Genomic DNA, 27,751 nt, shown 5'->3' with positions numbered 1-27,751 from the left:
TGACTATGCATCAACTCTCATTCAACCTTTAGATGTGTTTGTTATGCTAGTATCCTTTATTCATTGTAGATTGTCTCGCTAATCCCTGTAAACATGGACTATGCATCAACTCTCATTCAACCTTTAGCTGTGTTTGCTATGCTGGATACACAGGACATCAGTGTGACACACGTAGGTTTATATATAGAAAATTTATACTTGAAAAAAGTAAAATCATAAAAGTACTGAACTCCTAGGAAAATTCAAAACGGATAGTCCCTAATCAAATGGCTAAATCCAATGATAAAACACATCAAACGAATGGACAACAACTGTCATATTCCTGATTTGGTACAGGCATTTTCAAATGTAGAAAATGGTGCATTGAACCTGGTTTATAGCGCTAAAGCTCTCGCTTGTATGACAGTTGCATCAAATTACATTATATTTACAACGATGCGTGAACAAAACAGACATGATAGGTAAAATAATCAAATATGGGTACAGCAGTTATCCCTGAACTCAATTTTAGTAACAAATGAAGCTATAACAATTAAAATAATACGTTTTACAGTCAGTTTTGTGCGAGAAAATGAATACAAAACTTTGTGATTTTGGTGTAACTTAATTTTTCTTTTTTAAACCCAACCAGAAAACGCTCCATCCCCAAAATAAACATTGATAAAGCAAAGAATTAAAAATGTCTGAATGCGTGAGGAGCTTCGTAAGCAAAAGAAACCGATACACATAAACAAAACTATATATGGTATACCATTGATCAGAGGGAATTTTATAATTTACGGCTATTATGTCATAACTATTTTCTGTACCGAGCACTGATTTCAAAACTAATACAACATTTGGGGACTTAGTTTCCAAGCATCAATGAAAATAAAATGACGTTATAATACAAATGTATGTTCAAATTAGAATTTAACAGCTACAGGTCGCTGTTCTACTTTCAACAAAAACATAAACAGGGAACTGTAAACAAAAAGAAATCATAAATACAAATACTTTACAAGCAAAACCATGATGGTCATCTGATCAAAGGCTTATAAGACGTAAAGAATAAACAAATATGGTCAACATCAAACATAGAAAAAGAAATGAAAAAGATTGGGCGGGTCTATACATATATGTGTATAGTTTATTGACTAGAGGTCGTTTGTTGATGTGGCTCATAAGTGTTTCTCGTTTCTCGTTTTTTATATAGTTTAGACCATTGGTTTTCCTATTTGAATGGTTTAACAGTTGTAATATTTTTGGACCATTTATAGCTTGCTGTTCGATGTGAGAAAAGGCTCCGTGGTAAAGACAGTACTTTGACCGATAATGGTTTACTTTTAAAATTTTGACTAGGATGGAGAGTTGTCTCATTGGCTGTCAAACAACATCTTTTTATATTTATCACGGATAATCATCACTGTCCTTATTCCAGGAAATTTATGAGACAGTAAAATAGAAATCTAAGATAAACTGAAAGACATAAAAAACGAAACAGATTATTTAAGTAAGATAGATAAAATATGCATTATTTTTGTAATAAACAATGTTCAAAAATGTATAACAAGCCGTTAGTTTTCTCGTTTAAAGTTGTATTACTGGGTCATTTCGGGGCCTTTTATAGCTGACTATGGGTTTGGGGTTTGCTCAATGTTACAGGCCGTACGGTGACCTTTAGTTGTTAATGGCTGTGTTATTTGGTATCTTGTGGAGAGTTTCTCATTGGCAATCATACCACATCTTCTTTTTATATTTAGAAATTTTAAAGGAAAAACAGGTTAAATAATAAACCTGTGTTTTCCGAAGTAACAATAATTTTATTTATAAACCTGTCTTTACATATATAATGGTTACTCATTGTTTATTTCAGTCATCAATCGTAAGTAACTTTAAAATCAAAGATCAACTGTTCGGGGGTTTTAAGATACTTGTATAATATTGTCTTTTGTTTCTACGAAAAATTAAGAATTTTGGACATCGTTTTATCGGTACATATTTCTGTAAACCAACTTATTTTCGCGGATACTTTATTTCGCGTTTTACCCTTTCTTGACCACTTTACGGCTATTTAATTTCACGATTATCTGATTTACTTGATGAAGTTTATTAAGGAAACATCAAAGATTGACATATTCGCGACGATTTATATTCGCGTTATTTTTCTACTCGCGAAAGTCGCGAAAATAAATCGCTCGCGAAAATAAGTTGGTTTACAGTAATGGAATACATAATTGTAGTAAAACAGTTTGTTTTGCATTTGTTTGTGAATAAAATTATACGGGTTCTACGACAATTGTACCAAACTATTGCACATAAATTGCAAAACAAACATACTTAAGAAAAAAATCAATTCGAAAAGTCCATATTATATGGCAAAATCAAAAGCTAAAAACATCAAACAAATGGATAACAACTGTCATTTTCGTGACTTCCTACAGGCATTTTCCTATGTAGAAAATTGTATATTCAATATGTTTTTTTAGCGAGCTTAAACTCTCACTAATATGACAGTCGCAAAAAAAAATGCATAATAATGACACCTGTGTATTCAGCCGTATCATTACTATCACTTTTACAATTATTATCAGTTGATGTTTTTCACACATAGTTGTCAATATGATTGGAATTTGATGTGACTGTCATACAAGTAAGAGGTTTATTTAGCTTAAAACAGGTTTAATTTGATTCTTACAATTTTACAATATCCATTACTTTATCATATCGGTGCCATTGTAAAAAGGGAATTTTGAGATCATTTCTTGCACTTTGTGATTTAACAGGTTGGGTGTGTTTTGCATTATTTTGTGTAAATAGGAATACTGGTTCATGGTCAATAATGCTGAATAGTACAATCAATGGTACTGTGTCTTTTCAGCATAAATATATATCTTTCAATATTATTAATACTATTAGTTAAAGTATTTAAGCTGAACAATAGTGTTTGCTTAATTTATTATTACAAAATTTATTGGTTAATCAATTCGGTACTAGTGTAAAATAGTGAGTAATGAAAACATTAGGAACGATGCAATAATGTAATAATTTAGCCTCACAGATAGAATAACAATTCACCTATTGAACGGGATTCGTTTTTAGCTTAGGATAATATTTAGTTTGACAATAAATTATTGACGATTTGTAATCGATGCAATTTTAAATTTTGCACATTAATAATAACTTTTATGTGAAGACTTGAGTTTATTTTGTACATATGTGCAATATTATTTGTTGATTGTAGATTGCAGCCCTAATCCTTGTAATCATGGCAGGTGTTTAAATGGTCCAACGTCGTATACCTGTGTATGTGATGCAGGCTATTCGGGAGCAATATGTAATACAAGTAAGTTAAACAAAGGACGTATGACATCTTATCTATTTTATTTATTTTTGAATAAAATACAACTTTAATCGTTTGTGGAGCATGCAGAAAGCTTTGTCAATATATGAATGGCTGTGAACCTGAATATACATTTTGTTTTCAATCTTTCCTTACACTCTTTTTTACCTGATGTATTGGGAAACCACGGGCTTGTGTTTTTATCAAAGGATCTTAACAGAAATTATAATGCAGTGGTATAAAATCGGTTACAGTTAAAGCTATGGTGATGCACAAGAAAATCGAAAAATAAAATTGTCGAGAGAGTTAAAAAGAAGACATGCTGAAATTGTCATCAATTGTAAACAAGATGTTAAGCTGCAGGTGTATGTGTTTTTATCGCCTGAAACAGGTCCTTATCATTTAAAATGATAAAACGACTCTGGACAAATTCAACTGAGAAACAGTTCAAAAACAAAAAACCGAAGTCCAGATTTAAGCTTCTTACTTCAAAAGAAAAATAGGGATGGCCGAAATTAACTAAAGACAACCACTGAACAAACTAATAATGTGATACGTTGATACATGTTTATTGGCACCCAACCCTCCCATTATACTAGAAAAGTAATCAAACAGTACAACATCGGTCTTAGAGCAACCTAAACAGATCATTTGAACAATTGCTGGTCATATTATAACCATATGTAGCGCAAACACCATTTCACGAAAGCCAGCTTAAATTAAAGTCTCATTTCAATAATTAATATACCCAGTTTTCAAAGACAAAATCACACCTTGTGTAAGTTATAACGTTATTATTGGTTTAAAGAAGTCAGTCGGTGACCCGCTATGGATCCGTATAGGGTTAGTAAATTACATATGCGGTTTATGAAGTCGAGTCCACTGCCAATGGGGACGACCTCTATTGGTGTTGTTGTATATCATTGTTTACCTTTCTACAAAACAGGAAAAACTTCCTGCATTAAATTCGTTAGACGGTTCATTACTGACCCACGACGGACCATATGGCTGAGTAAAATACATATGGGATGCAGCCTTCTTCCTCATCCCCTATGGATGTTACTAACCTTCTATGGATCTATACGGGGTCAGCGTCGAACCATATAACTTATAGTACACCTACAACGGATAAGTAAAACAAATGCCAAAGCAGTCATTAGAAACAACTAATGATGCAATTTTAATTTGATTTAATCTACAGAGCATAGCACCATAAGCATTAATAAATGGAACGAAAGATATTCATAATGTGTTTAGCAATAAATATAATATTCAATTATTAAATAAACATATAGATTGCAATCCTTTAGAAATACATTTGTTTTCAAAAGTTTATTATGAAAAATGATTAATTTTTTATTGATTTGTTTTCATCTATTTCAGTCATCAATCGTAAGTAATATACAAGTGAAGATATCAAATGCGTATAAAAACTCATAAGTCGAAACATACAACTGACAATGGCATGTATATTTTGATTCAAACAACCATTGTGAGTGATTACTTTCATTTAAAATGCCTTTCGGCATATAAAAAAAAGTTAAAACCACAAAAATTTTGAACTCCGAAAAAAATTCAAAACGGAAAGCTAAACCGATCAAACGACTGGATAACAACTGTCATATTCCTAACTTGGTACAGGCATTTTCTTATGTAGAAAATGGTGGATTAAACCTGGCAGATCCTGCTCCCCATGTGGCACCCGTCATGTCATTCATGTTATTACAAATGCACTTAAAAGTCTAATTCGGTAGGTCACATTCGTGAAAAGGGAATAGGATTGTAGTTACGACATAAAGAACATATCCGATATCATCTGTGAAACTGATATTCCATAACGGTCAACCACCTCGTGATTGTGTCCGTTGAAACGAGTTTCTTGAAATTTAAGTGTTAAATTATTGAACCAATGCAGGCATATATACTAAACTAAGTCTTGCATGGACGTTTTTTTTTCATATTTATTACACATCAATAGCATATTATCGACAAATATTATTGCATTCATTGTTTGTCGATAATACGCTAATAAACGTTTGAGTTATTGCCAAAGTAAACTGAATCTTGACATTGATAAACAGTAAATAAAATTGAGAATGGAAATTGGGAATATGGCAAAGAGACAACAACCCGACCATAGAAAAAAAACAACAGCAGAAGGTCACCAACAGGTCTTCAATGTAGCGAGAAATTCCCGCACCCGGAGGCGTCCTTCAGCTGGCCCCTAAACAAATATATACTAGTTCAGTGATAATGAACGCCATACTAATTTCCAAATTGTACACAAGAAACTAAAATTAAAATAATACAAGACTAACAAAGGCCAGAGGCTCCTGACTTGGGACAGGCGCAAAAATGCGGAACACGTGACAGATAAGTGAATTGAAAGAGCTATGTCATTATTTTTCATACGTTCCCATTTGTTAATTAAACTATTCCTTACAGCTGTTCAATAATTTATTGTATTAAATTTTATCTTTAAAAATCAATTATTTCTATTAAACTTAAAGAGCATGTGTGTTACATTCTTTCACCGCGGATCCCCCCTTGCACTTGCTAGTAAGGGGGTGAAGTAATAACAAAATTCCTCGTATTTAACGTCTCTGCATACGGAAATATATCGGCAAACTAGTGTCTGGAGAGTCAATTCTTAAGTATTGGTACATTTATGAATACTTCGATAAAACAAAGGATTTTCGGAGGTTTTTTGTCAAGGTCGCATTCACTTCCTTTTAAGTAAAACTAAGCTATTCAAGTAAATAACACATCTTTAACTTCTTTTTTTTTTTTTTTAATTTGAAGTTGCATATGACTTAAAAAGTAAAATCACAAAGATACTGAACTCTGAGGAGAATTCAATACAAAAAGTCTATAATTAAATGTCAAAATCAAATGATAAAACGCATCAAACGAATGGACAACAACTATCATATTCCTCACTTGGTACAGGCATTTTCAAATGTAGAAAATGGTGGATTGAACCTGGTTTTGTAGCGCTAAACCTCTCACTTGTATGACAGTCGCAACAAAATATATTATGTTCTCTGTTGTATCCTGGCCTGGTATCAATGAGGAGTTTATTTATTTTCAAAAAATTCTTTGCAGATTATCAATATATTATAATTAACTGATACATTACTTATCATACATATAAATGTTATATAACATGTAGTAGTGACATTCGTTAGCATCAATAAGTCAGAATTAGTCAACAGCTCATCAATTGAAAAAATTCGTATACATAACTATATCATTAGTATCAACAGCATTACTTAAATAAGATCGGGTATTTAAGCAAAACAATATTAATTGCTTCCTTAATATTGTACAATATCATTGCTTTATCATTTCGGTACCAGTTTTAAAAGAAGAATTACTTTTTATATGTATTATTAAATATGAGAGTATGACAAGTCGTGTGCCTCCAAAGAACTTTTTCTTTATGTACCTTTTTCAGGTACACTAAAAAATAATATTATGCTTTGCGTATCAAATTATAGAAAAAACAAGAATGTTTCCTTCGTACACGGATGTCCCACTCGCACTATCATTTTCTATGTTCCATTGACCGTGAAATTGGGATAAAACTCTTATTTGGCATTAAATTTTAAAAGATCACATCTTATGGAACAAATGTACTTACTTTCAAATTATTCGGACTTCAACCTCATCAAAGACTACTTTGACCAAAATCTTTAATCTGAAGCGGGACAGATGGACGGACGAACGGACGGACGGACACACAGAACAGAAAACGTAATGCCCATCTTCTATCATATGTGGTGCATAAAAATCGACACTTTGCACGAGAACAGAAATACATTTGTTTAACTTAGGAGGCAAAGAATGAAAAAAATAAACTTGTGACCAAATTTGTATCACAATTATTTCATAAAATTTGAACAGTAATAACAACTTTTATGTGAAAATTATCAATGGGTATTTTGTACATTTGTGTAATATAATTTGTTGATTGTAGACTGCAGCCCAAATCCTTGTCATCATGGCAGGTGTATAAATGATCGAACTTCGTATTCCTGTGCATGCGATGCAGGCTATTCTGGAGCAATATGTGATAAAGGTAAGTTTCACAAAAGGATATTACACATTTCAATTGTTTTTCCCTTACTTTGGGATAAAGTTGAACATTTAATCCATTGAGGTACTTCTGAAAAGGTTTATCAATATGATATTGGTTAAGACAAAGAATATCGATTTTAATTTTAAACTTTTCGTATAATTTTTAAACACAATTATTAGGAATTATCAAGAGGTCTTAGAAGAAATTATACCGAATGTTTATAAAATTGGTTTGAGTAAAGGTTGTTGATAGGATAGTGTGAAACACAAGAAAACAAAATAAAACAATAAAAGAGTTAAGAAGAAGAGGAGACGAGATTGCCATCAGATACGAAAGGACAAGATGTAAAACTACAGATTAATGTGTGTTTTACAGATATATATAAAAACTCATCCTATAAAACTATAAAAAAAATTCTGGAATAATTCGAATGTGAAACAGTTCAGAAACAAAACTTATGGAAGCATGATTCAGACTTACCACATCGAACAAAAAATATGTATGACCGGCATCAACCAAAGAATCCCACGGAACGACAGGTGCATTGTTTAAAACATGCACATAAATAGTGTGACATGATTAAATATTATGTGAATGAACGGCTAACCCTACATGTATGTTAGGGTAGTACCTAAAAAGTTAAACATCAATCTATAAAGAGTTTAAAACATCAATCTATAAAGAGTTTAAAACATCAATCTATAAAGAGTTTAAAACATCAATCTATAAAGAGTATAAAACATCAATCTATAAAGAGTTTAAAACATCAATCTATAAAGAGTTTAAAACATCAATCTATAAAGAGTTTAAAACATCAATCTATAAAGAGTATAAAACATCAATCTATAAAGAGTTTAAAACATCAATCTATAAAGAGTATAAAACATCAATCTATAAAGAGTTTAAAACATCAATCTATAAAGAGTTTAAAACATCAATCTATAAAGAGTTTAAAACCTCAATCTATAAAGAGTATAAAACATCAATCTATAAAGAGTATAAAACAGTATAAAACATCAATCTATAAAGAGTTTAAAACATCAATCTATAAAGAGTTTAAAACATCAATTGAAAAGTGGCTGGACGGATTAGAACGATACTAAGAACAGAAACCAGCTAATAAATGATCTAAAGGAACTGGCAGTACGCGAATGCTAGATCAATGTCTCATTTCAATGAATTAGTATACAATGTTTTCCAAGACAAAGTAACACTCTACAATGGATAGGAAAAAAGAATGTCAAATCAGTCTTTAGAAAAAACTACCGCTTGCAGTAGTTAACTATATGGAATGAAAGAGTGTAGGACCAGATAATATATGGAAAGCAAAATATTCATATTGTGTTAAATTATAAATATTATCCTAATTTTAACTGTACAAGACCATACTTAATAATTAAATATACATATTAATTGCAAACCTTTAGGAATAATTTTTTGTCAAAGGACCAATAAGATTATTATTGAAAATGACTTACGATAAAGAATAATGTTTAATATATACGTTTTATTTATTTCAGTCATCAATCGTAAGTAAAATACAGTCGAGGATACCAAAAGGCATATTTAAACTCATAAGTCGAAAACAAACATGTTACAATGCCATGCAATTTTAATGAAAAAAACAAACCTTGAGATGTGTTTAAGCTGAATTGCCTTTCGGTGAAATTAAGATATCAATTGCATATTGTGTTCTAAGAAATATATTACAAAGAAAAATCACAAAAATTCTGAACCACGAGGAAAATTTAAAATGGAAAGTCCCTAATCAAATGGCAGTATCAAAATCCCAAACAAATCAAACGAATGGAAAACAACTTTATATTCGGGATTTTGTGCATGATCTTTTTTGTAGAAAATGGTGGATTAACTCTGTTTTTTAAGCTAGCTTAACCTCTATATTGTATTAAAGTCGCATTAAATTCCATTAGAGTGACAGTGATGTGTGAACAAAACAAACAGACATAAGAAGAAAAAATGTCAAGATATGACTCAAACAGTCAACATTGTGTTTTAATCTTTATCAATATAAAAACAAACAAAATTGTAACAAAGAAACGCAAAACGGAACGTCTGACACAGTATTGATCGCATAAATAACAGCTGGTCTTTGCATTTTTCTTTGCGAATATAGATACGGGTTCTCCGTCAATAGTGCTCAGCAACATATCAATTGAAAAGTTAACTGTGTATATTCACCAATAGCATATCTTTAAATAGTAAAGGAATTTAAGCAAATAAAAATGTTTGCGTCATGAATTTTTCACAGCATATATCTGTCTATCAATTCAGAACCAGTTTTAAAAAAAAAACGAATTTTGAGAAAATTTGGTTCACTTTGTAAAAAACAATTTCCATATCTATTACCGGTATTTAATGAACTTTTGACAGTTACAAGTTATATTACTCCAAAGTGCCCTTTCTTGAATGACCTTGCTCAGAAATGCTAAAGAAATGTGTTTAAAGTATCAAATAGTAGAAAGAAGAAAAAAACTGTTATACGAGAATGAAAATTGATGTTTAACCTTGGCCGGAAAGTATGACGAATAAACTATAGACCAACTTGTAATCAATACAAATTTTTTAATAACATTTTGGAGATTTTAAACATCAATGATAACTTGTTTGTGATAATGACTAAAGTTTATATTGTACATACGTGTAATGTAATTAGTTGATTTTAGACTGCAGCTCAAGCCCTTGTCATCATGGGATATGTTTAAATGATCGAGCTTCGTATACCTGTGTATGCTATGCAGGCTATTCTGGAGAAATATGTAATACAAGTAATACAAGTAAGTTTACAAAAGGATGACTATTTTTCTATCCATTTTTCTATTGAATAAACATTTAATACTTTTTGAAACATGCAGAAAGCTTCATTAATAATTGAATGGTTGTGAGGTAGAAGATAATATTGTTTTTTTCACTTTCCGTACATTCTGTTTTACAACATTTATTATCACCATGTACTAGTGCTTTCCTCGAAGTGTCTAGGCAGAAATTATAGCATAATTAGGCTTTTGTTAGCTCGGGTAAAGCTTTGGCAGAAGGGTTCTCTTTATGTTAAGTTGGAGAGGTAACATATTGTATCTTCTAATTGCAAGACTAAATGTTATAGGATTAAACGCCTTTTTTAAAGGAATTTATTGGTGTATATATAAACTCGACCATTTCACTCAAAAAACATATAAAAGTCGGACTTTAATGCTATGTTTGTGAGTGACTTGATCCAGTTTATACACCAATAAATTCCTTAAAAATTGCGTTTAATCCTTATAATTCTTTAAAATTGGAGATAAGAAATGAATTTTTCAACCCTCGTCACCTCTATCATACGTTAACTGTATACTTGTGTCATTGAATAGGCATGGCGTATGAATTTATTTGTTGGTTAACGCAAACATATGTACTCTAAATTTCCTATATGATAACAAATAAACTTAAAAACTCGTAGTATCATTAAAAGGAATGTTTTTGCGTTATTATCGCCGCCATCTTGTTTACATTGGTTACGAAAAAAAGTGCGGTCAACGTCGTCTATCGAAAAATAAACAAAGTCAGGATCAACTTCCGGAAGTCCTCCCGACCAAGCATAATCAACGTATTTCCTTATATGCAAATCGTCAAATAATTATGTTTGTATAGGTTATCAAATATCTAATACGCAATATCAAAATTCAATGTTTTAACAACCAATACTAAAACAGTCATGCCTTTGTTAGTTTGGTATGAATTTGAATTTTAGTTTCTTGTGTATAATTCGGAGTTTAGTATGACGTCCATTATCGGGCCAGCTGAAGGACACCTCCGGGTGCGGGAGTTTCTCGCTACATTGAAGACCCATTGGTGGCCTTCGGCTGTTGTCTGCTCTATGGTCTGGTTGTTGTCGCTTTGACACATGGTTCGAGACCACAATTATTTTGTAGTGCATTTCTTTTAGACAATAAATGCAAATCCCACCTGCGCTTTCTCAATAAAATTTTTACAGTGTGTTGTACTACTTTTGGGACAAAATTATAGAAAACTTCATCGGCTCTAACTCAAAATATGGACAATTTTATGTTAATGAGGTCTTGAAATCTTTTGAAAGCCTCCGAAGTGCTAATTTTTAACCTTTTTCAACTGAACCAAATCACTACTTTACTTATTTATTACCCAAATTTTGTGACGGTGTCATTTCATCCATAGACTTACTATTTGAGGCAAAAAACATGGAGAAATACATTTGGAAGGAGTATAAAAAATATTGGCAAGTAACACACTGTCCACACTAGGGACTACATTCGTGGACAGCGAAAATTAAGGGACGACAATTGTGGTCTCGGATCACATTCCCCATTTGCATTCTCAATTTTATAATTTACCTACGTTTGCATCGTTAATCTTCATCGAATGAATGATTTCATATTGAACATTTATTTTTGGTAAACAAATGAATATCTGCAAAATAATAAAATATATTCCTTTTGCAGGAGTTGACCGTAAGTATCATTCATATATACATAAATTATATTCTTGAAACTGAACGTAAATAGCATGCTTGAATAGAAAGATTAACTAGGTTCCCTAAAAATAAAATGGATAAATGGATACAGAACACATAAGATAATCTATCCTAAACAGAATACTTTGAAGTTTGTCCTGTTCGAGATGAACAAAACAAACAAAAATTAAATACCGATTAATGCCACTCCTATAAATCCGAATTCGTGCGAGTCTAAAAACACAAATTAAAAGACGTAATCATTAAATCTGTTAGTATCAGCTCTTAATTTGAAATGATGTGATTGATCGAAATTAACATTTACTTCAAATATTGTCCCATGTAGTTTAAGGACACAGACGTTTCAAACGTTCCTGTTGACAATTAACTCCGAAGATCAGCCAAACATATATGTGAATTTAGTGAATTGATTTCAGAAAGTAATAAAACTTCATGATTGTTTAAAATTTCTGTGACTATTATATTTAATGCGGGATTGTTGTTCATTGGTTTGGTTATCTGTTAAACTGTTATTATATAGTAAAGTGCTAATCCTGCATACAATTGACGATGGATAAGTTATCAAGGGTACCAGGATTGAAATTTAATACTCCAGACGCGCGTTTGGTCTACATAAGACTCATTTTCGTGTCTTTCTTGTGTACTTATGTAAGCTTTTGGTTTTATAACTGGTCACGCTTAGGATAAGAGGGTCGTGATCCTTCACAACTAAATCAAATCTCTATTTCGTCATGTATACATGTATATAAAAAGTTGATTAAGTATGGCTTTACAACGAAACAAAATGCAAAAGAGATTTTGACATCTTTATCTATTCAATATATATTTTGGATCCTCAATGCTCTTCAACTTTGTACCTGTTTGGCTTTAAAACTCTTTTTATCTGAGCGTCATTGATGAGTCTTATGTAGACCAAACGCGCGTCTGGAGTATTAAATTTCAATCCTGGTACCCTTGATAACTTATCCATCGTCAATGATGTTTTCCTTCTTTTGCAGACACTATTTGAGTCTATCATTTTAAAGCGTAACATAGTTGCATTGTATATATACATTATAGATTTCTGTGTATTTTTATCATATTGAGATCTTCTCTATTTAACAAATAAAAGAAGCATGCATACGTTCTACCTGATTTTGACACCATAAACAATCTTACACGACACGAGATAAGTAATAAGAATGAAACAAAAGATGATATTTTCTTTTCGAATTTTTTTTTTTTTTTTCGTGTCTTCCACTGTCTCATTAAGGGCATACGATACAGTTACGGGGAATGTAATGACGTTGCTCGTAATTGTAATTTTCCTGACGTCAAACTATAACTTATCGGGAAAAGACTCAGTTTTTTTTACTATGTTTTTATCAAGGACCCCTCTTTTTTAAAATGCCATTTGGTTTGATTACGTAAGAAGATTATGAGTGCCCCTTTTTATGAAAACGTAAATAGTGCAATTTTTTTAAATTTGATAAATATACAGCAAAAATGACATTTTATTTCTACATTCGTGAACATTTGATAAATATGAATTATTAGAAAAACAAATTTGCACAAATTTAAAGGACATTTATAAAAAACAGAATTTACAAATAATTTAACAAAAAACAGCTTGTGTTTATCTTTTAAAATAAAAAAGTTATATATTTCAGTCGAAAGGAAAAATACATCCACAAATCCGAATTTTGAGCAAATATATAAAATTTGGACCTCATTTTATTCAAAAAGTAGCACATGAAGGTATATTTTTTAATACATATTTGATTTAATCAGGCAAAAAATAGCCTATAAGCAAAATTGTCAGCAAAATTTAAATATGGGATCAAAACTGTATCGTATGTCCTTAATGACTTTTAACATGCATTGAATTTAGAATAGGCAAAACTGTACCATTATATCATTGTGTAAGAGATTCCGTATGAGAATAATCTATTTTTTTTATAAGTACCCAGAAACAGAAACGGAAACAGTCATATATGCAACTTACGAGACGTAATTTAAAAACAGCCCAATATCAAAATGTCAAACATAGCTCTCCATTTCAAATGTATTATTTCTCTCCTTATTTTCGTCAAATTTTAATGATATCTTTTAAAGATTGCAGTTCAAGTCCTTGTGTTCATGGATCATGTAGCAATACGTTATCAGGCTACACATGTACATGTCTTACTGGGTTTACTGGAACAAGATGTGACAAAGGTAACTGATTAATGCCTTATAGATACTGCAAATTAAGAGCCTCTGAAAAATAATGTTTTGATTCTTAGTATCCAAATTTGAGGGTTTTTTTCAGAGAAATATTTGCTATGTCAAATGAAAAATAAATCAATGAAATCTGCATTATAAAACTGACTCGGAGGACACGTTTCAACTCTAACAATATTATTTGTCGAATGAATCTTAAGAGCTCTAATCAAGAGCGTGTTTCGTCCTAAAATCGTATTATTCTATTTCAGTTGGTAAATAAAACACTTTGGCAATTTGTCTTAACAACAAAGGTTTTATCAATGACTTGTTTTGTAAAGGTATTTTGTAGTGTAGAGTAAAATAACAAAAATTCTGAACTCTGAAGAAAATTGAAAAAGGAAAGTCCCTAATCAAATGTTAAAATCAAAGCGCAAACACATAGATAACAACAGCCATACTCCTGATTGTATACAGTGATCTATACTTATAGAACCAATATAACGATTTATTTGACTCTTAATTATTTCCCTTATAAATGTTTGCAAAACGAATTTGTATACAAATGTGATGGCGTAGAATGCTTGGCAAGAAACATCAATTTGGCAAATATTATTAGAAATCGAAACCAAAAAAAAAATGTTTGTGCAAACGTATAGTCGTAGTCGAAATACGTTTTAAGAAAATACGTATACAGAGATTTAAATTTTTCATAATGCATTTTAATATCTATAATACTAAAATAACGAGGTCCAATTTGTCAGCCGTCATCGGGTGAAAACGACAAATCAAAGAATTTAACTTTATATATAGCTGATATAGGATAATAGTGTAGATTAAAAATTACACCACTCCAGACACTTTTGTTTTCCACATAATTAATATTGCTAATAATTAACAAGTTCCGAGTCGAATCCGATACCGATATCTATAGTATATTCACCTGTTACCTATTATCTTATCTGTATGTTCCGCATCTGACAGGCGCACCACCAATGTATTTAGGATTTTGCTACATACACGGGTCATAATCACAGGGTTGACACTACTAAATTAAATCATTGTCACAGTGTTCCTTTTTGTAGTATTTTAATCAGTAAGACTTTCTAAGATAACAATACGAATATTAAAAATGGGTACAGTTTTCAATTTGTTAGCGGGCATGACGAAAAACAGCGAATCAAAGAATTCAACTTTCTTCATAACTAATATAGGACAATTATGTTGATTAAAAAATACTCTATTCCAGGACCTTTTGTTTTCCAAATAATTAATGTTGATAAGTTCCAGGTCGACGGGTTCACACAGAAATAGTTTGAAAGCAGAAAAAAATGTGTATCTTATAATCGGCATGACTTTATTCAGATGACAATACCAATACTAAAATAAGGCTTACGCATAGTTATATACTTTAATTCGGTCACGGACCCGCGATATCAAGGGTGTTTTTTTAGTATAATTTAAACTTCTCAAAATACGATGAATATATCGAACTTACTATAAGTCATAAGTCCAAATGAGCCACACACCAATGTGGTATTACTGGAAGAAATCTAAACAGGAAGCACTATGACAAAAACTATTACCACAGCAAAACCCAAACTAAAATGACAATGAAAGTGTTCCGGAAGTAAAGGTTGTTGATAGCGTTTTACTATTTCCCGTTCTGTTACTGTTGAGAACAAATTAAAAACTTGCCCAACTTTTCCTATAATATTTCAAACTATCAAATGATTTCTATTACAATGTCATCAACGTTTGCGTTATGAATTGCATATTAAAGCGTGTACACAACATGTTAACCACGTCGGAACATCAAAATTCTCAAAAAATGCACATAACTAGGATCATTTCACAACTAGGATCTTTAAAATTTTCATATTGCAATTAACGAGCTGCATTCAAACGAATAGAGAATTATTATTAATCATAATTTCATTTCTTTGTATTATTCAAGTTACAGACCGTAAGTACAAACTAAACTAGAACTGAAACTATAATAAAAACACTTTCTTCGCGGATCAGCTTTGATATAATTTAGTATTCCATTACTTATAGACATGACAAATATATCACGTCCATGTTGAATTTTCCTAGAAAAGGGGTTTCATGTATAATACTAATACGACCCGGATGTCATTTTTTCATTGTAATACTTTATCAAAGCGAGTACGTAACCACGCGAGGCGGTAATAAAGTTTTTCATTGCTTTTGATGCTCTCAATAGTTCTTTATAGATTTGTCTTCCAACAAATATTGAATTCCAGTTTAAATATTGAAGTTCATTATATGATCATATGTCAAGAACAATGAAATATGCAACAAAGATTTTTGATACTGGGACAGATACTAGTTGCTTTTATACAAGTCATCGTGATGCTTTTTACTATTTCCCCTTAGTTCAATATCAATTGTAATGCACAAGATGCACATTTTAACAAGTAGTGTCGCTTCATTGATGCTCGAGGCCAAGATATCTGGAAGTTTGAATCGCACCGGTTTTTTTTACCATAATCGACAGAAACATACACCTTTGCATATTTACCTCTTGTAATTAACAAAGTCTAAATAGAATACATGTAACAAACTCACAATAATTACAGTGGCACCCGATAAACATTTATGAGTTTAATTTTTATAAGTTGGTGTACAACTTTACAATTGCTGCATGGGATGAAGAAAAAGCCGTCATTAGTTGATTGATTTTCAAATTCTTTACAACCAATTACTCAAAAGTAAAATGATAAAATTACCGAACTCCGAATTCAAAACGTGAAGTCAGTACTCAAATCGCAAGGTCAGAAGGTCAAACACATATAGAATGGTTAACAACTATCATACTCCTGACTTCGAACAGGCAAATCAAGGTTACAAACAAATTCCGAGGGAATGTCATGAATTCAAAAGAAGATAAACCAGCCAACAGTATTAGCGTCTTCATCAATGCAAGCATCGTGTATGTATATATAAAATTTTTAAGTAATTATCATAGAGTTACACATGAACGCTTAGCATAATATGTGTGTTAAGCTAAGTTAAGCAAGAAATATGACAAGTTTAATACTGTCGTTGTCAGTTTATATTCGATTTATGATTTTGACTGTCCCTTTTGTATCTTTCGTCCCTCTCTTTAATAGCTATTTTTTTTTTAATTCCAAATTTCATCCTAACTTAAACGAAACAATTCATATGTGTTACAATATGTCCAACGTCTCATAGGAACCTGAGTAGTTTGGGGAAAGATTTCTCGTACAGTATTTACACGAAATAAGAAAATAATTTCAGATTGTTCTTCGAATCCATGTGTACATGGCACTTGTACAAATACACTGTCATCATTTAGTTGTGTTTGTCCTGCTGGATATACTGGAGTTACCTGTGAAATGGGTAATGTTGTGTGAAATTATTACTTAAATTTGTATTTACTTACCAAATTGAACAATCCGTTGACATACATATATAGATATAGGAAGATGTGGTATGAGTGTCAATGAGGCAACTCTCCATCCAAGTAACAATTTATAAAAGTAAACTATTATAGGTCAAGGTATGGCCTTCAACACGTAATCTTGGCTCACACCGAACAGCAAGCTATAAATGGCCCCAAAAATTACTAGTGTAAAACCATTCATACGGGAAAACCAACGGTCTAATCTAAATAAAAATACCAGCAAATATGTATGTATATGTATGTTTGTATGTTGAGTTCACTTTTTGTTATCTTTATACAATAATAAGATAAAGGTCATGTGTAGACTACAAAACAACCACCAACTAGACATAATGTGCGTCAAAAATCAATAAGCGTTAATGAAATCATGTTGTTATCAAAACAATTTACTTCAAAAGACTTTCGAATTTATGTCCAATAGAATTGGAAAAACTAATATGCTAAAGTGTTCATGGCTAATTAGTCTAAAAGACGAATTCCGGGTTTTTTTCTAATTTTTCTAGATGTTTTTTTATGAGGGGAGATGATTCATTTTGACCTTATTTTTCTACTGGCGAAAGCCAGGAACATACATCGCTCTTGAATGCAGTTTATTTGAATAAGCGGAATAAGGATAGAACAAGACATAAGTATTTGTTGTAACAATGAATTTATATTACTTTCATTTTATCTTTTTCAGGGATCGATCGTAAGTAAGAATGAGAAGAACGTTACGGTAAACGCTTACAACACATAAAGTAAAGTATACTTTCAATATTTGTAGGGACTTTCCGTTTTGAATTTTCCTTGGAGTTCGGTTTTTTGTTAAAAAACAAATTGTACATCTTCATTCTTTCATTCATTCATTGAAAAAGTAAAATTACAAAAATATCGAACTCCAAGAAAATTTCACAATGAAAAGTATTTTATCAAATGGCAAAATCAAAAAGCACAAAACACATCAAACGAACTGATAATAATTATCATATTCCTGACTTGATTCAGGCATTTCCTTATGTATAAACGGTGGAGTAAACGTATGTTCCGATCTATTTACTATTCAATTATCGATTGTTAAAACGAAAAGGCTATTTAGCCTTCTTGTCTGTATAGGTTAACTGAATACAACGTCCCTGAGGTCAAATTCTGCAGTAAATGAAAACAACACTTTACTATTTGGTGCGTCCGAACCTGTTTTCTGGATTCACCTTCACTGGAAAGCTCAAAACTTAAAATTTGAAAACTAGGATTGTGAATGTATCAATATCCACGTTATGAGCTTTATGGTCAAAATGACGGTACAAAAATGAAACATTAATCCTTATAAGAGATGTCATACTTCCAAATCATAATTATGACTTTAGGTAAACTATTTTTGCTCCAACATCTAAATGCCTCGTGTTTGGAGGAGAAGCATACCATGTCAGTCTTAATGTTATTTGCTTAATCTGTGTCTTATCTCAAAGCGAGCACAAGTGTTCTTTCAACTTATCCATTTTAACCATACTTGTTTTCTTGTCTTGTTGATTGTTGTGATTTTTATTTATATTACTCGTGCAATTTAATTTTTAACTTTGTTTATATGACTACAGTATTTCTGATAGATATTAATCATGTTTCTCTTTGGGCTGTATAGATTGTAAGTCAAATCCGTGTGTTTTTGGGTCATGTGTAAATTCGAGAGCAGATTTTCAGTGCATGTGCCATAATGGATATGCGGGTAAATTGTGTGACTACGGTAAGCGCAATAATTACATTAACAAATAAAAGTACTTGTTTGTATTGTGTTGTTCACGAGAAGAGCTCTAAGCCAAATATTTCAAAGTCAAAGATGTATGCTATATGATATGTAAGGACCTTAAATGATTGTCAAATCTGTCTGATGTCAACTTTGCCCAAGAAAATTTTTCTTTACAATTGATAAATCTATAAACGAATGATTTTTGTTCCTTGTAAACATATATAGATATAGATAATACCTCCTTCATACGCAGACCGGAATGTTGCTATATTACAGGTCCTTTTTGGTTGTTCCGCTTTTCGACAATTGTTTTAGATTAATATTATTCAATGGATTGGCCTCATGCATCCCTAAAGGAAATTATATTATCGAAATGCACATCTGGTGCTTTGACATTGGTACTGTTTATGCTTTTCAATCAATCGTGTGTAAACCGAACCATTTGAATATAGAATACTTTAATCTGACATGTCTATCATATGATTAGTATTTCAGAACCCCGATATAAAACAAATACATTCCCATGTATTTGTTAGTAATTTCACAACGCATTTTTTTAAAGGCAGAGATAAGAAAAAAATGAAAAATATCTGATATCCTAGAATTAGTTGTATTAACTATAATCTCAAAACTTAGTTTTTAAATTTGTTTTTCTATATAAATGACATTGCTTTGTCATCACTTGACGTTGAAGTTCTTTTTAATCGTATTTATTTTGTTGTTTTAAAATACAATATTTGAATTTTAGGTTTTGATGATTGATTTATTGATATTTAATTTATTGTTTCAGTGATTGATCGTGAGTATTTTTTCCCCTATTAAGCAATTTGACACAATTGTAGGATACAGACAGTTTTTAATATCTAAAAACAAAACAACACTGGGTGGTTGTTTTTAAAATCATGATACGTATCACCGGTACTGTTCGTACTAGTGCAGTTAGCTTTTTATATAATATATTGCAGAACAATTACGTTACTAGAAAAAAAAAAAAAAAAAAACGTTACTGGAAAATAATGTAAACAATTTTGCCCCCAAAAAAATAAATGAGTTTTTATAATTTTCAAATACTACAAATGCTGAAGATAGATTGCAGGCATCTAGTAACTGGTTAAACTTGTACTATATTTCGTACCTGTTAGTATTCTGCCTATCTTGACCATGTGTTGATTTCAATTATTTGTTCGTAAATATATACTATATGAAACTCCTGTTTCATTATAAAAATAGATCAAGACAAAACTTTCATTTTTAGATTAAAGGATATGTACAGCTTACGATCCCTGTATGGTGTTCAAGTTAACTGAAAAAAGTAAAATCACAACAAAAATCCGAGGAAAAATCAAAACGCAAAGTCCTAAATCAAATGACAAAATTAACAGCTCAAACACAAAAAACGAATGAACAACAACGTTCATATTCGTGACATGGTACAAGCATGTTCTTATGTAGAAAATGGTGGGTTAAACCTGGTTTAAAAGCTTGCTAAAACTCTCACTTGTATGGCAGTCGTATAAAAATCCATTATATTGACCATGATTTGTCAACAAAACAAACTGACATCATAGGTAAAAATGTCAAAAATAGGGATACAGCAGTCAACGTTTAGATATTATCTTAATCAATATAAAAACGAACAGATACATTAACAAATATTTACCATGACACAACAACACAATGACGGGATGTATAAGTACAGAGCCACGTCACATACAAAAACGAAAAACAAGAATACAGAAATAATCATAGAAAAAAATGCAATAACGGGATGTATAAGTACACAGCTACTTCATATGTAATTACGAAACACAAAAAGCATTTTAGAAAAATGAAACAAAAAAATACAAAAATTAGACAGAACAATAACACAATGGCGGGATGTATATTAAGTTCCAAGCCACATTAAATTGATACCACCAAAAGAAGACTAAGAATAAAAGTAATACACATTTTGCGTTTCTTTCTATAAAAGATAAACAGAACATTTTGAAATAAGAAAATCAGAATCTGCCTTTGCCACGAAAGGGGGACGATTGTGATTCCAATATATTCATATATCCGTAATGAACTGTATACATGACTTTTAGACTGTTCAAATGTAAGATGTCAACATGGTGGTGTGTGTCGAAGTAGTTTGCAAGGTTTCCACTGTTACTGTACCACTGGTTATAACGGTACTTACTGTCAGAGTAGTAAGTATATCGTCCATTATTTCTAATTTGTATATACATAGTAAACATTTTCTTGGTGTCAGTGTGCATAACGACAGTTCAATTTACTGTAAAGACATAAATAAATCTTGATGATGGAAGTTTTAAACGACCTTGACTGGCTATAAAGTATAAAGTATAATCGTGCATTATTTCAACGTTATATGTACATCATGTACATAGAAGACATTTTCCTGGTGTCAGTGTGCATAATGACAGTTTGAAAGTTCATCAACTTGAACGAGTGATCTTTAATTGACATGAAGCAAAGAAAAAATATTCTGTATCATAATGTGGTAAGGGAACATAAGGTATGGAATGCTCATTGACCGCCACCTAGTATTAAATTCTCACCTAGTGACTTTAAAAATAAAGGTTAAAAAAGGCAAATTATTAGACGACAAACCTCTTTCTTGCAAAACATAGAAGTTCATTTGATGAATTGAATAGAGCGATAACTACCTTGCGATTTAATCAAACATGTCGACAGGTATTCATTGAGCATGATCATGATAAAAAGGTAGAAATTGTTTAGATAATAGTGTGCTTCGATGAGTGATTCATAATAAGGTTCAAAAACTTCAAACTGTCACTTACTCGAAGTGAAAACTACACTTATAAATGAATTCAACAGTTAGAAAATATTTATAAAAATGACATGACATAAAGTATGTATGACTTTCAAAACGTTTTCCTCATAACATTTCTGCCAAAAATTACAGCTGTTTGCTTTGCTTTACTCTAATTTTCATGAACGTTATCTATTACAGTTTGCCTGTTAAATAATATATACAATTGTATGTTGATAGGTACAGCAACCAAACCATCTGTTTTAACGACAAGTGAGTAAAGTGCTAGCACTTAAATTTGATTTGCTTGATCATATAAGCAGATTCGTCCGTCATTATGACTCTTTGACTTTGGTTGTTCAATTCAAAGACATAGGTCGAAAATATTTTTGTGTTGTTGTAGAAATTCTAGCCGATTGCTTTCCGGAATTACTTACTAACTTCATATGTACGGGAGGCTTTGAATCATACAACCAGTTTTATCCTTCACTATGGTACAAGGAAAAACATACTACTTGAACTGTATGCAAAATACATTAAATTTCATAAAAAAAATGTCCACATTATTTTGTGTAAGTTTTAATAAGTTCATTTACAGACAGGAAGACACCTAATTCTAGAACGCAATCGTAGATCTGAAAAATGTATTTTACATGCTATTATCATGACTAAATTTTAACCTTATAGCTAGAACCAAAATATCTTATATATTTGACTCAAAGTATATAATTTTGAAATGATATAGTCTATTATTCATAATTAAATTATCTATTCACTTCTTTCTATCTTATTTTAAAACAAAATTGTGATATGTTCCTATTTATTTTAGCTTTTCCTCCCCCTACTACAGCTCTTCCAACTATTCCAACGACAGGTAAATATTAAAACCCTTGCTGAAGTTTTCAGTTTAAATTGTTAAAATAAGAAGATGTGGTTTGATCTCTCCACAGGAGACCAAATGACAAAGAAATTCACAACTATAGGTCACCGTACGACATTCGACAGTTTGATTGTTCTTGGGTTAACAAGTTTATGAACAAAATGGAAAACACACCACGTTTTCGGCCAATAGAAAACTATTTGACATGTCTTTATCATGGATACATTTTTTCTTGCTAGACAGAAACAAATATCTTACAACGATATATATTTGGACCCAAATATAGAATATTGAAATGATATAGTCTATTCTTGATAATTTAAATAACAGTTTATCGCTTTTAATCTAATTTTATCAAAGAAGTTGCGGCACAATAAAGTCGTTCTCCTCCTTTCGTAGTAAAGATATTAAGAAATCTTATCTTATCGTAAAACAAAAATGCAATATGTTTACATTTACTTGTAGCTTTACCTCCCACTACTACAGCTATTCCGACTCTTCCAACCACAGGTAAATATTTAATTTATTGCTTAATTTTTAATTACCATAGTATGTTGATAGCAACCAAAATACAACTGTTTAAACGCGAGGTTAATAAATTACCAGCATTTAGAATTGCTTTGCTTATCCATCTAAGCAAATTAGTTCGTCATTCTAACTCTATTTTGCTGATGAATTTACAGACATAGGTTTCAAATATTTGTGTGTTGCTGAAATGATGTAGTCAATAATTGATTATTAAAATATCTATTAAATGTTTTTTTTATCTTAGTTTAAGAAATCTTATCTTATCTTAAAACAAAGTTGTAATATTGTTACATTCACATTTTAGCTCTACCTCCCACTACTACAGCTCTTCGAGCTCTTCCAACCACAGGTGTATAATTACTCTGTTGCTGAATTTTCAATTATCATTGATGATGAGTTAAATCAAAAACCTGATATAACTAAAATTCTTAACGATGATATAAAAAAAATTAGAAGTCGAGACATGATTGTGAATGAGGCATCTCTCCACAAGAGACCAAAGGAAATTAGCAACTATATGTCACCGTGGGCGTTCAAATCGTTTTAAACCCATAATGCAAAGTCAGCTAAAAAAAAATCCCCGAAATAATCAATGTAAAATAATCCAAACGAGAAAAATAACGGCCTAATTTTATATAAAAAGAAGAAGGAAATACAAATATGACATACAGCAATGAACGCGACCACTAACAGGCTCATGACTTGGGACAGTCACATGCAGATTGTGCTGAACTAGTTATCAGGCGTGCCAACCTTCCCCTAACCTGGGACAGTGGAGTAACACTACGACATAAGAACAAATTATAAGAATCAGTTGGAATGAGCTGTACATAGAAACAAAATTTAGTATGATTTAAATTTACTGATTACAAAATCTTTTATTACAAATAAAAACATTATTCAAAGAATGTACGCTTTAACAATTTTTACTGTAGTAAAGGTATCATCTATACCAAGTATGGATCAAGTATAGTACTAACATGACGATATTCGTTTTATACGCCCGTCAAAATTTTGACGGGACGTATTATGATATACAAATGTCCGGTGTCTGTCCGTCTGTCCGTCTGTCTGTCTGTCCGGCGTAAACATGTCGCACCGTAACTTGAGAACGACTTATCCAAATGTCATGAAGCTTAATGTAGTTGTTTCTTATGGTGGTCAAATGATCTGTATATTTTTTTGTGAAAATAAGATTAAAACTTTTTGAGTTACGGCACTTTGTAACTAAAACAGGGGTGTGTTTTTTTCACATGTCGCACTGTATCTCAAAAACGATTTTTGATTATTGCTTAAAACTTTATACACTTCTTAGTTATATTAATCTTAAGATCTGTATATTTTGTGGTGATGATTCAAAATTTTATTTTGGAGTTATTGAGTATTTTGTAAAAAAGGGGGAGGGTTTTTTTACATGTCGCGCCGTATCTCAAAAACCATTTATGATTATTGCTTTAAAACTATACAAACACTTCATAGTTATATTAATCTTAAGATCTGTATACTTTTTGGTTTTGATTCAAATTTTTATTTTAGTGATATTTATTTTTTTGTAAAAAAAAAAGGAGGGGTCACATGTGCCGCCATATCTCAAAAACAATTTATGGTTATTGCTTAAAACTTTCTCAGAAACTATTTATGATTATTGCATAAAACTTCCATACAAGAGGCTTATCATGCGCTCATGGCGCAGCTGTTTATTTACAAATCTAGAACCTCATTGAAGACACATGGTTTAATTTGAATTTAAATATCTACAATTACATCAGCTAAAATGAAATGTCTGTTATAATCGCTCGTGTGCATAAATTAATTAGGTTCGTTGTTGTTCAATGTGTATTGTCATCATGATCATAATTTCGAAAAGCAAGGAAATTGTGTACTGTACACTGACTTCGAGCATTGTACAAGATTGTGTCACGCATGTGTTAGTGACGTACGAATCAAAACAGTTAGAGAGTATAAGAGCTTTCAGAACCAAAATTTTCCAAATGTTGTCCCAAATTTAGCCATAGACTGTCTATAATACCGAATCGAATGAGTTATCATTTTATTTACAGTGATATTTGTGTAAAAAAAATCTTTTCCTTCACCTTTAATATACATTTATATTTATGGTTTTACACACAAATCTGTAAATTTCATAAATTTTTAACACAGTGCAGTGTGTTTATTTCTAGTTGACTAAATTTAGATATTCCATCGGAATTCCAGAATTTGTCACGTGGTAAAAATTTAATTTTGATATTAACATTTCGTTTCTTTCAACAAGCATCCAACGCACATGTATGTGATAAATTTAGAGCCATTCAAAGTTTGGTCACAAAGACAAGTGTGTCCGCTCCAATGTCCAGAGGTTGTTTGGACGGCACAAACTCAGCAGATGCCTTACTCATAAGTTTCTGCAGTGCTCCTGAAATGTCCATGTGGAAACGAGGTCTCAAGGTAAGTCTTGCAATATTTAAGCATGTTTACGTACTTAGGTAAAATTAAGGATGTAAAATTGATATTATAGATCAGAAGAGCATAAGTTAATAACAGAGATATTTAAGTTTATTTTCGAAATGGTGAAACACTGATATTTACCTTATAATCGCAGTGGTATTAAATTTTGGTAAAAGACCTTTTATGAGATAATAGGGTCTTACGTTAAGAGAAGAAAGAGTTTTAGGGCAAAATATATAACCATGTATCTTATAAAAAAAAAACATGGAGTTCGAAAATTCACAAAAATTTCTAAACCTCACCTAGGTACATACGAGTTGATATAACAACTTTCTAAGATGATGTTGTTTCAATTTTAGATTTCTAAAGTTGATTATAAGTTTCTCATGCTTCATTTCGTTGAAGTGTTACTGTTTCCAGTCTCAGTTTAAACATAACAATAGAAAGGGAGTTTTCACAGGCTGTTATTTCATTTTACCCCAAAGTTTATATTCATTTTCAGAACAAACAAATAATTACTATTTTATCAATCTAACACAATCTAGTGTAATGATAATTGTCAGGTATTTAGATATTATCCCTTATCAATAAAAGTTTGAATATGTATATTCAGGTTATTTCAAACTGCTCCAATCTACCAACTTATATTCCCATTGGAAGAATTCGGCACGGCCATTTTACAGACATTTCTGGCATTATGACTAACTGTCACAGCAATGGTGTTATAGAGGTAAATATATCTACGGATAATAATGAAAACAACTCGAATTAAATTGCATACGGTTGAAGCATTTTTAGGGATTTACCTTCATCACGAACGCTAAAAGCCGAATATTAGAAGGCCAAATATGTATAAGGACAGAAAACGTTGAAGAGCTATCAAATAAAAAAATCTATTTAAGGCCAACTTTGCCTGAGGAAGTTGAAATCTTAGTTTCTGTATAAATTTAGAATTTATAAACGGGCAATTTTAGATAATTTGTCATTAATCATGTCAGTACCGAAGTATTGACTACCGAGCTGATGACATCGGACTCTCAGATACTCCAAAACAACAAAAATATTTCAGCAAATAGGCCTTATCACCGGGTATTCACATCTCATGATCAAGATGACGAAACTTATAGTGAGGCATACAATTTCGGTCATCTACGTCTATATTTTGTTTTAAGGGGCATTGATTTCAGGAGACGATTTCCCAATTTCATTTCTTAAATCTTTTATAGAGATGAATATCTTTAAAAATTGCGACCCGAGCTTTCAAATGAGCAGAATTAACAAAATCTGCTCTCTTTTTGGTAATTGTTATAATGTCTAAATCAAATTATTTTAGATTTTAGACAGATAATAATGTGTGACTTCATAATTATGGTGAATACGACTTCTGTTGCATTAATATTTTGTATTTTGTCTGCTTACAGATCTTCGAACAATCATGTGGTACTACAACACATTTAAAAAATATCACAAGTCCGGGTTCCAACTCATACGAGGTTATAACATGGTGATAGAACAACAACTATCAGAAATAAATTAGGAATACAACAATACAATTTGTTCAATAATCTTTTCAAAATGGATTTTTTTCGATTGACCCTGAAAAGCAAATATTTCATAAAACTGTATTTGATTAATAAACAAAAATAATAAAAGCAATAAAAAAATGACATGCCATCTTGTACACGAATGAAATTTAAAAAAGGCTTATATAGATTAGACCGTTGGTTTTGCCGTTTGAATGGTTTTTCACTAGTTGGTTTTTTAGGCCCTTTATAGCTTTCTGTTCGGTTTGAGCCTATGCCCCGGTTGAAGACCATACCTTGACCTATAATGGTTTACTTTTATTAATTGTTACTT

At 31.2% G+C, this 27,751-nt stretch overlaps 1 protein-coding gene across 1 annotated transcript; it reads left to right on the top strand.

Annotated features, from left to right (window-relative positions):
- Window positions 1-69: 69 nt before the first annotated feature.
- LOC143057655 (uncharacterized) lies at window positions 70-27,561 on the top strand. Its single transcript, XM_076231014.1, has 15 exons — window positions 70-171; window positions 3,224-3,329; window positions 7,302-7,403; window positions 10,088-10,198; window positions 14,005-14,106; window positions 16,049-16,057; window positions 17,377-17,486; window positions 19,158-19,259; window positions 21,350-21,454; window positions 22,282-22,314; window positions 22,871-22,915; window positions 23,387-23,431; window positions 25,722-25,894; window positions 26,508-26,624; window positions 27,316-27,561. The coding sequence occupies exons 8-15, from the start codon at window positions 19,220-19,222 to the stop codon at window positions 27,400-27,402; spliced, it is 645 nt and encodes a 214-aa protein (XP_076087129.1). The 5' UTR covers window positions 70-171; window positions 3,224-3,329; window positions 7,302-7,403; window positions 10,088-10,198; window positions 14,005-14,106; window positions 16,049-16,057; window positions 17,377-17,486; window positions 19,158-19,219; the 3' UTR covers window positions 27,403-27,561.
- Window positions 27,562-27,751: the final 190 nt, after the last annotated feature.

Source organism: Mytilus galloprovincialis, chromosome 13, assembly GCF_965363235.1.
Source record: "Mytilus galloprovincialis chromosome 13, xbMytGall1.hap1.1, whole genome shotgun sequence".
Classification (NCBI taxonomy): domain Eukaryota; kingdom Metazoa; phylum Mollusca; class Bivalvia; order Mytilida; family Mytilidae; genus Mytilus; species Mytilus galloprovincialis.
The sequence above is the reverse complement of the archived record's forward strand: the minus strand, read 5'-3'. Positions and strand labels throughout refer to the sequence as shown.

Coding starts and splice junctions, on each gene's coding strand:
- LOC143057655 (XM_076231014.1), top strand. CDS start 19,220: ATGTGCCATAATGGATATGCGGGTAAATTGTGTGACTACG. Junction 21,455..22,281: donor CGGTACTTACTGTCAGAGTA/GTAAGTATATCG, acceptor GTATGTTGATAG/GTACAGCAACCAAACCATCT. Junction 25,895..26,507: donor TGTGGAAACGAGGTCTCAAG/GTAAGTCTTGCA, acceptor ATGTATATTCAG/GTTATTTCAAACTGCTCCAA.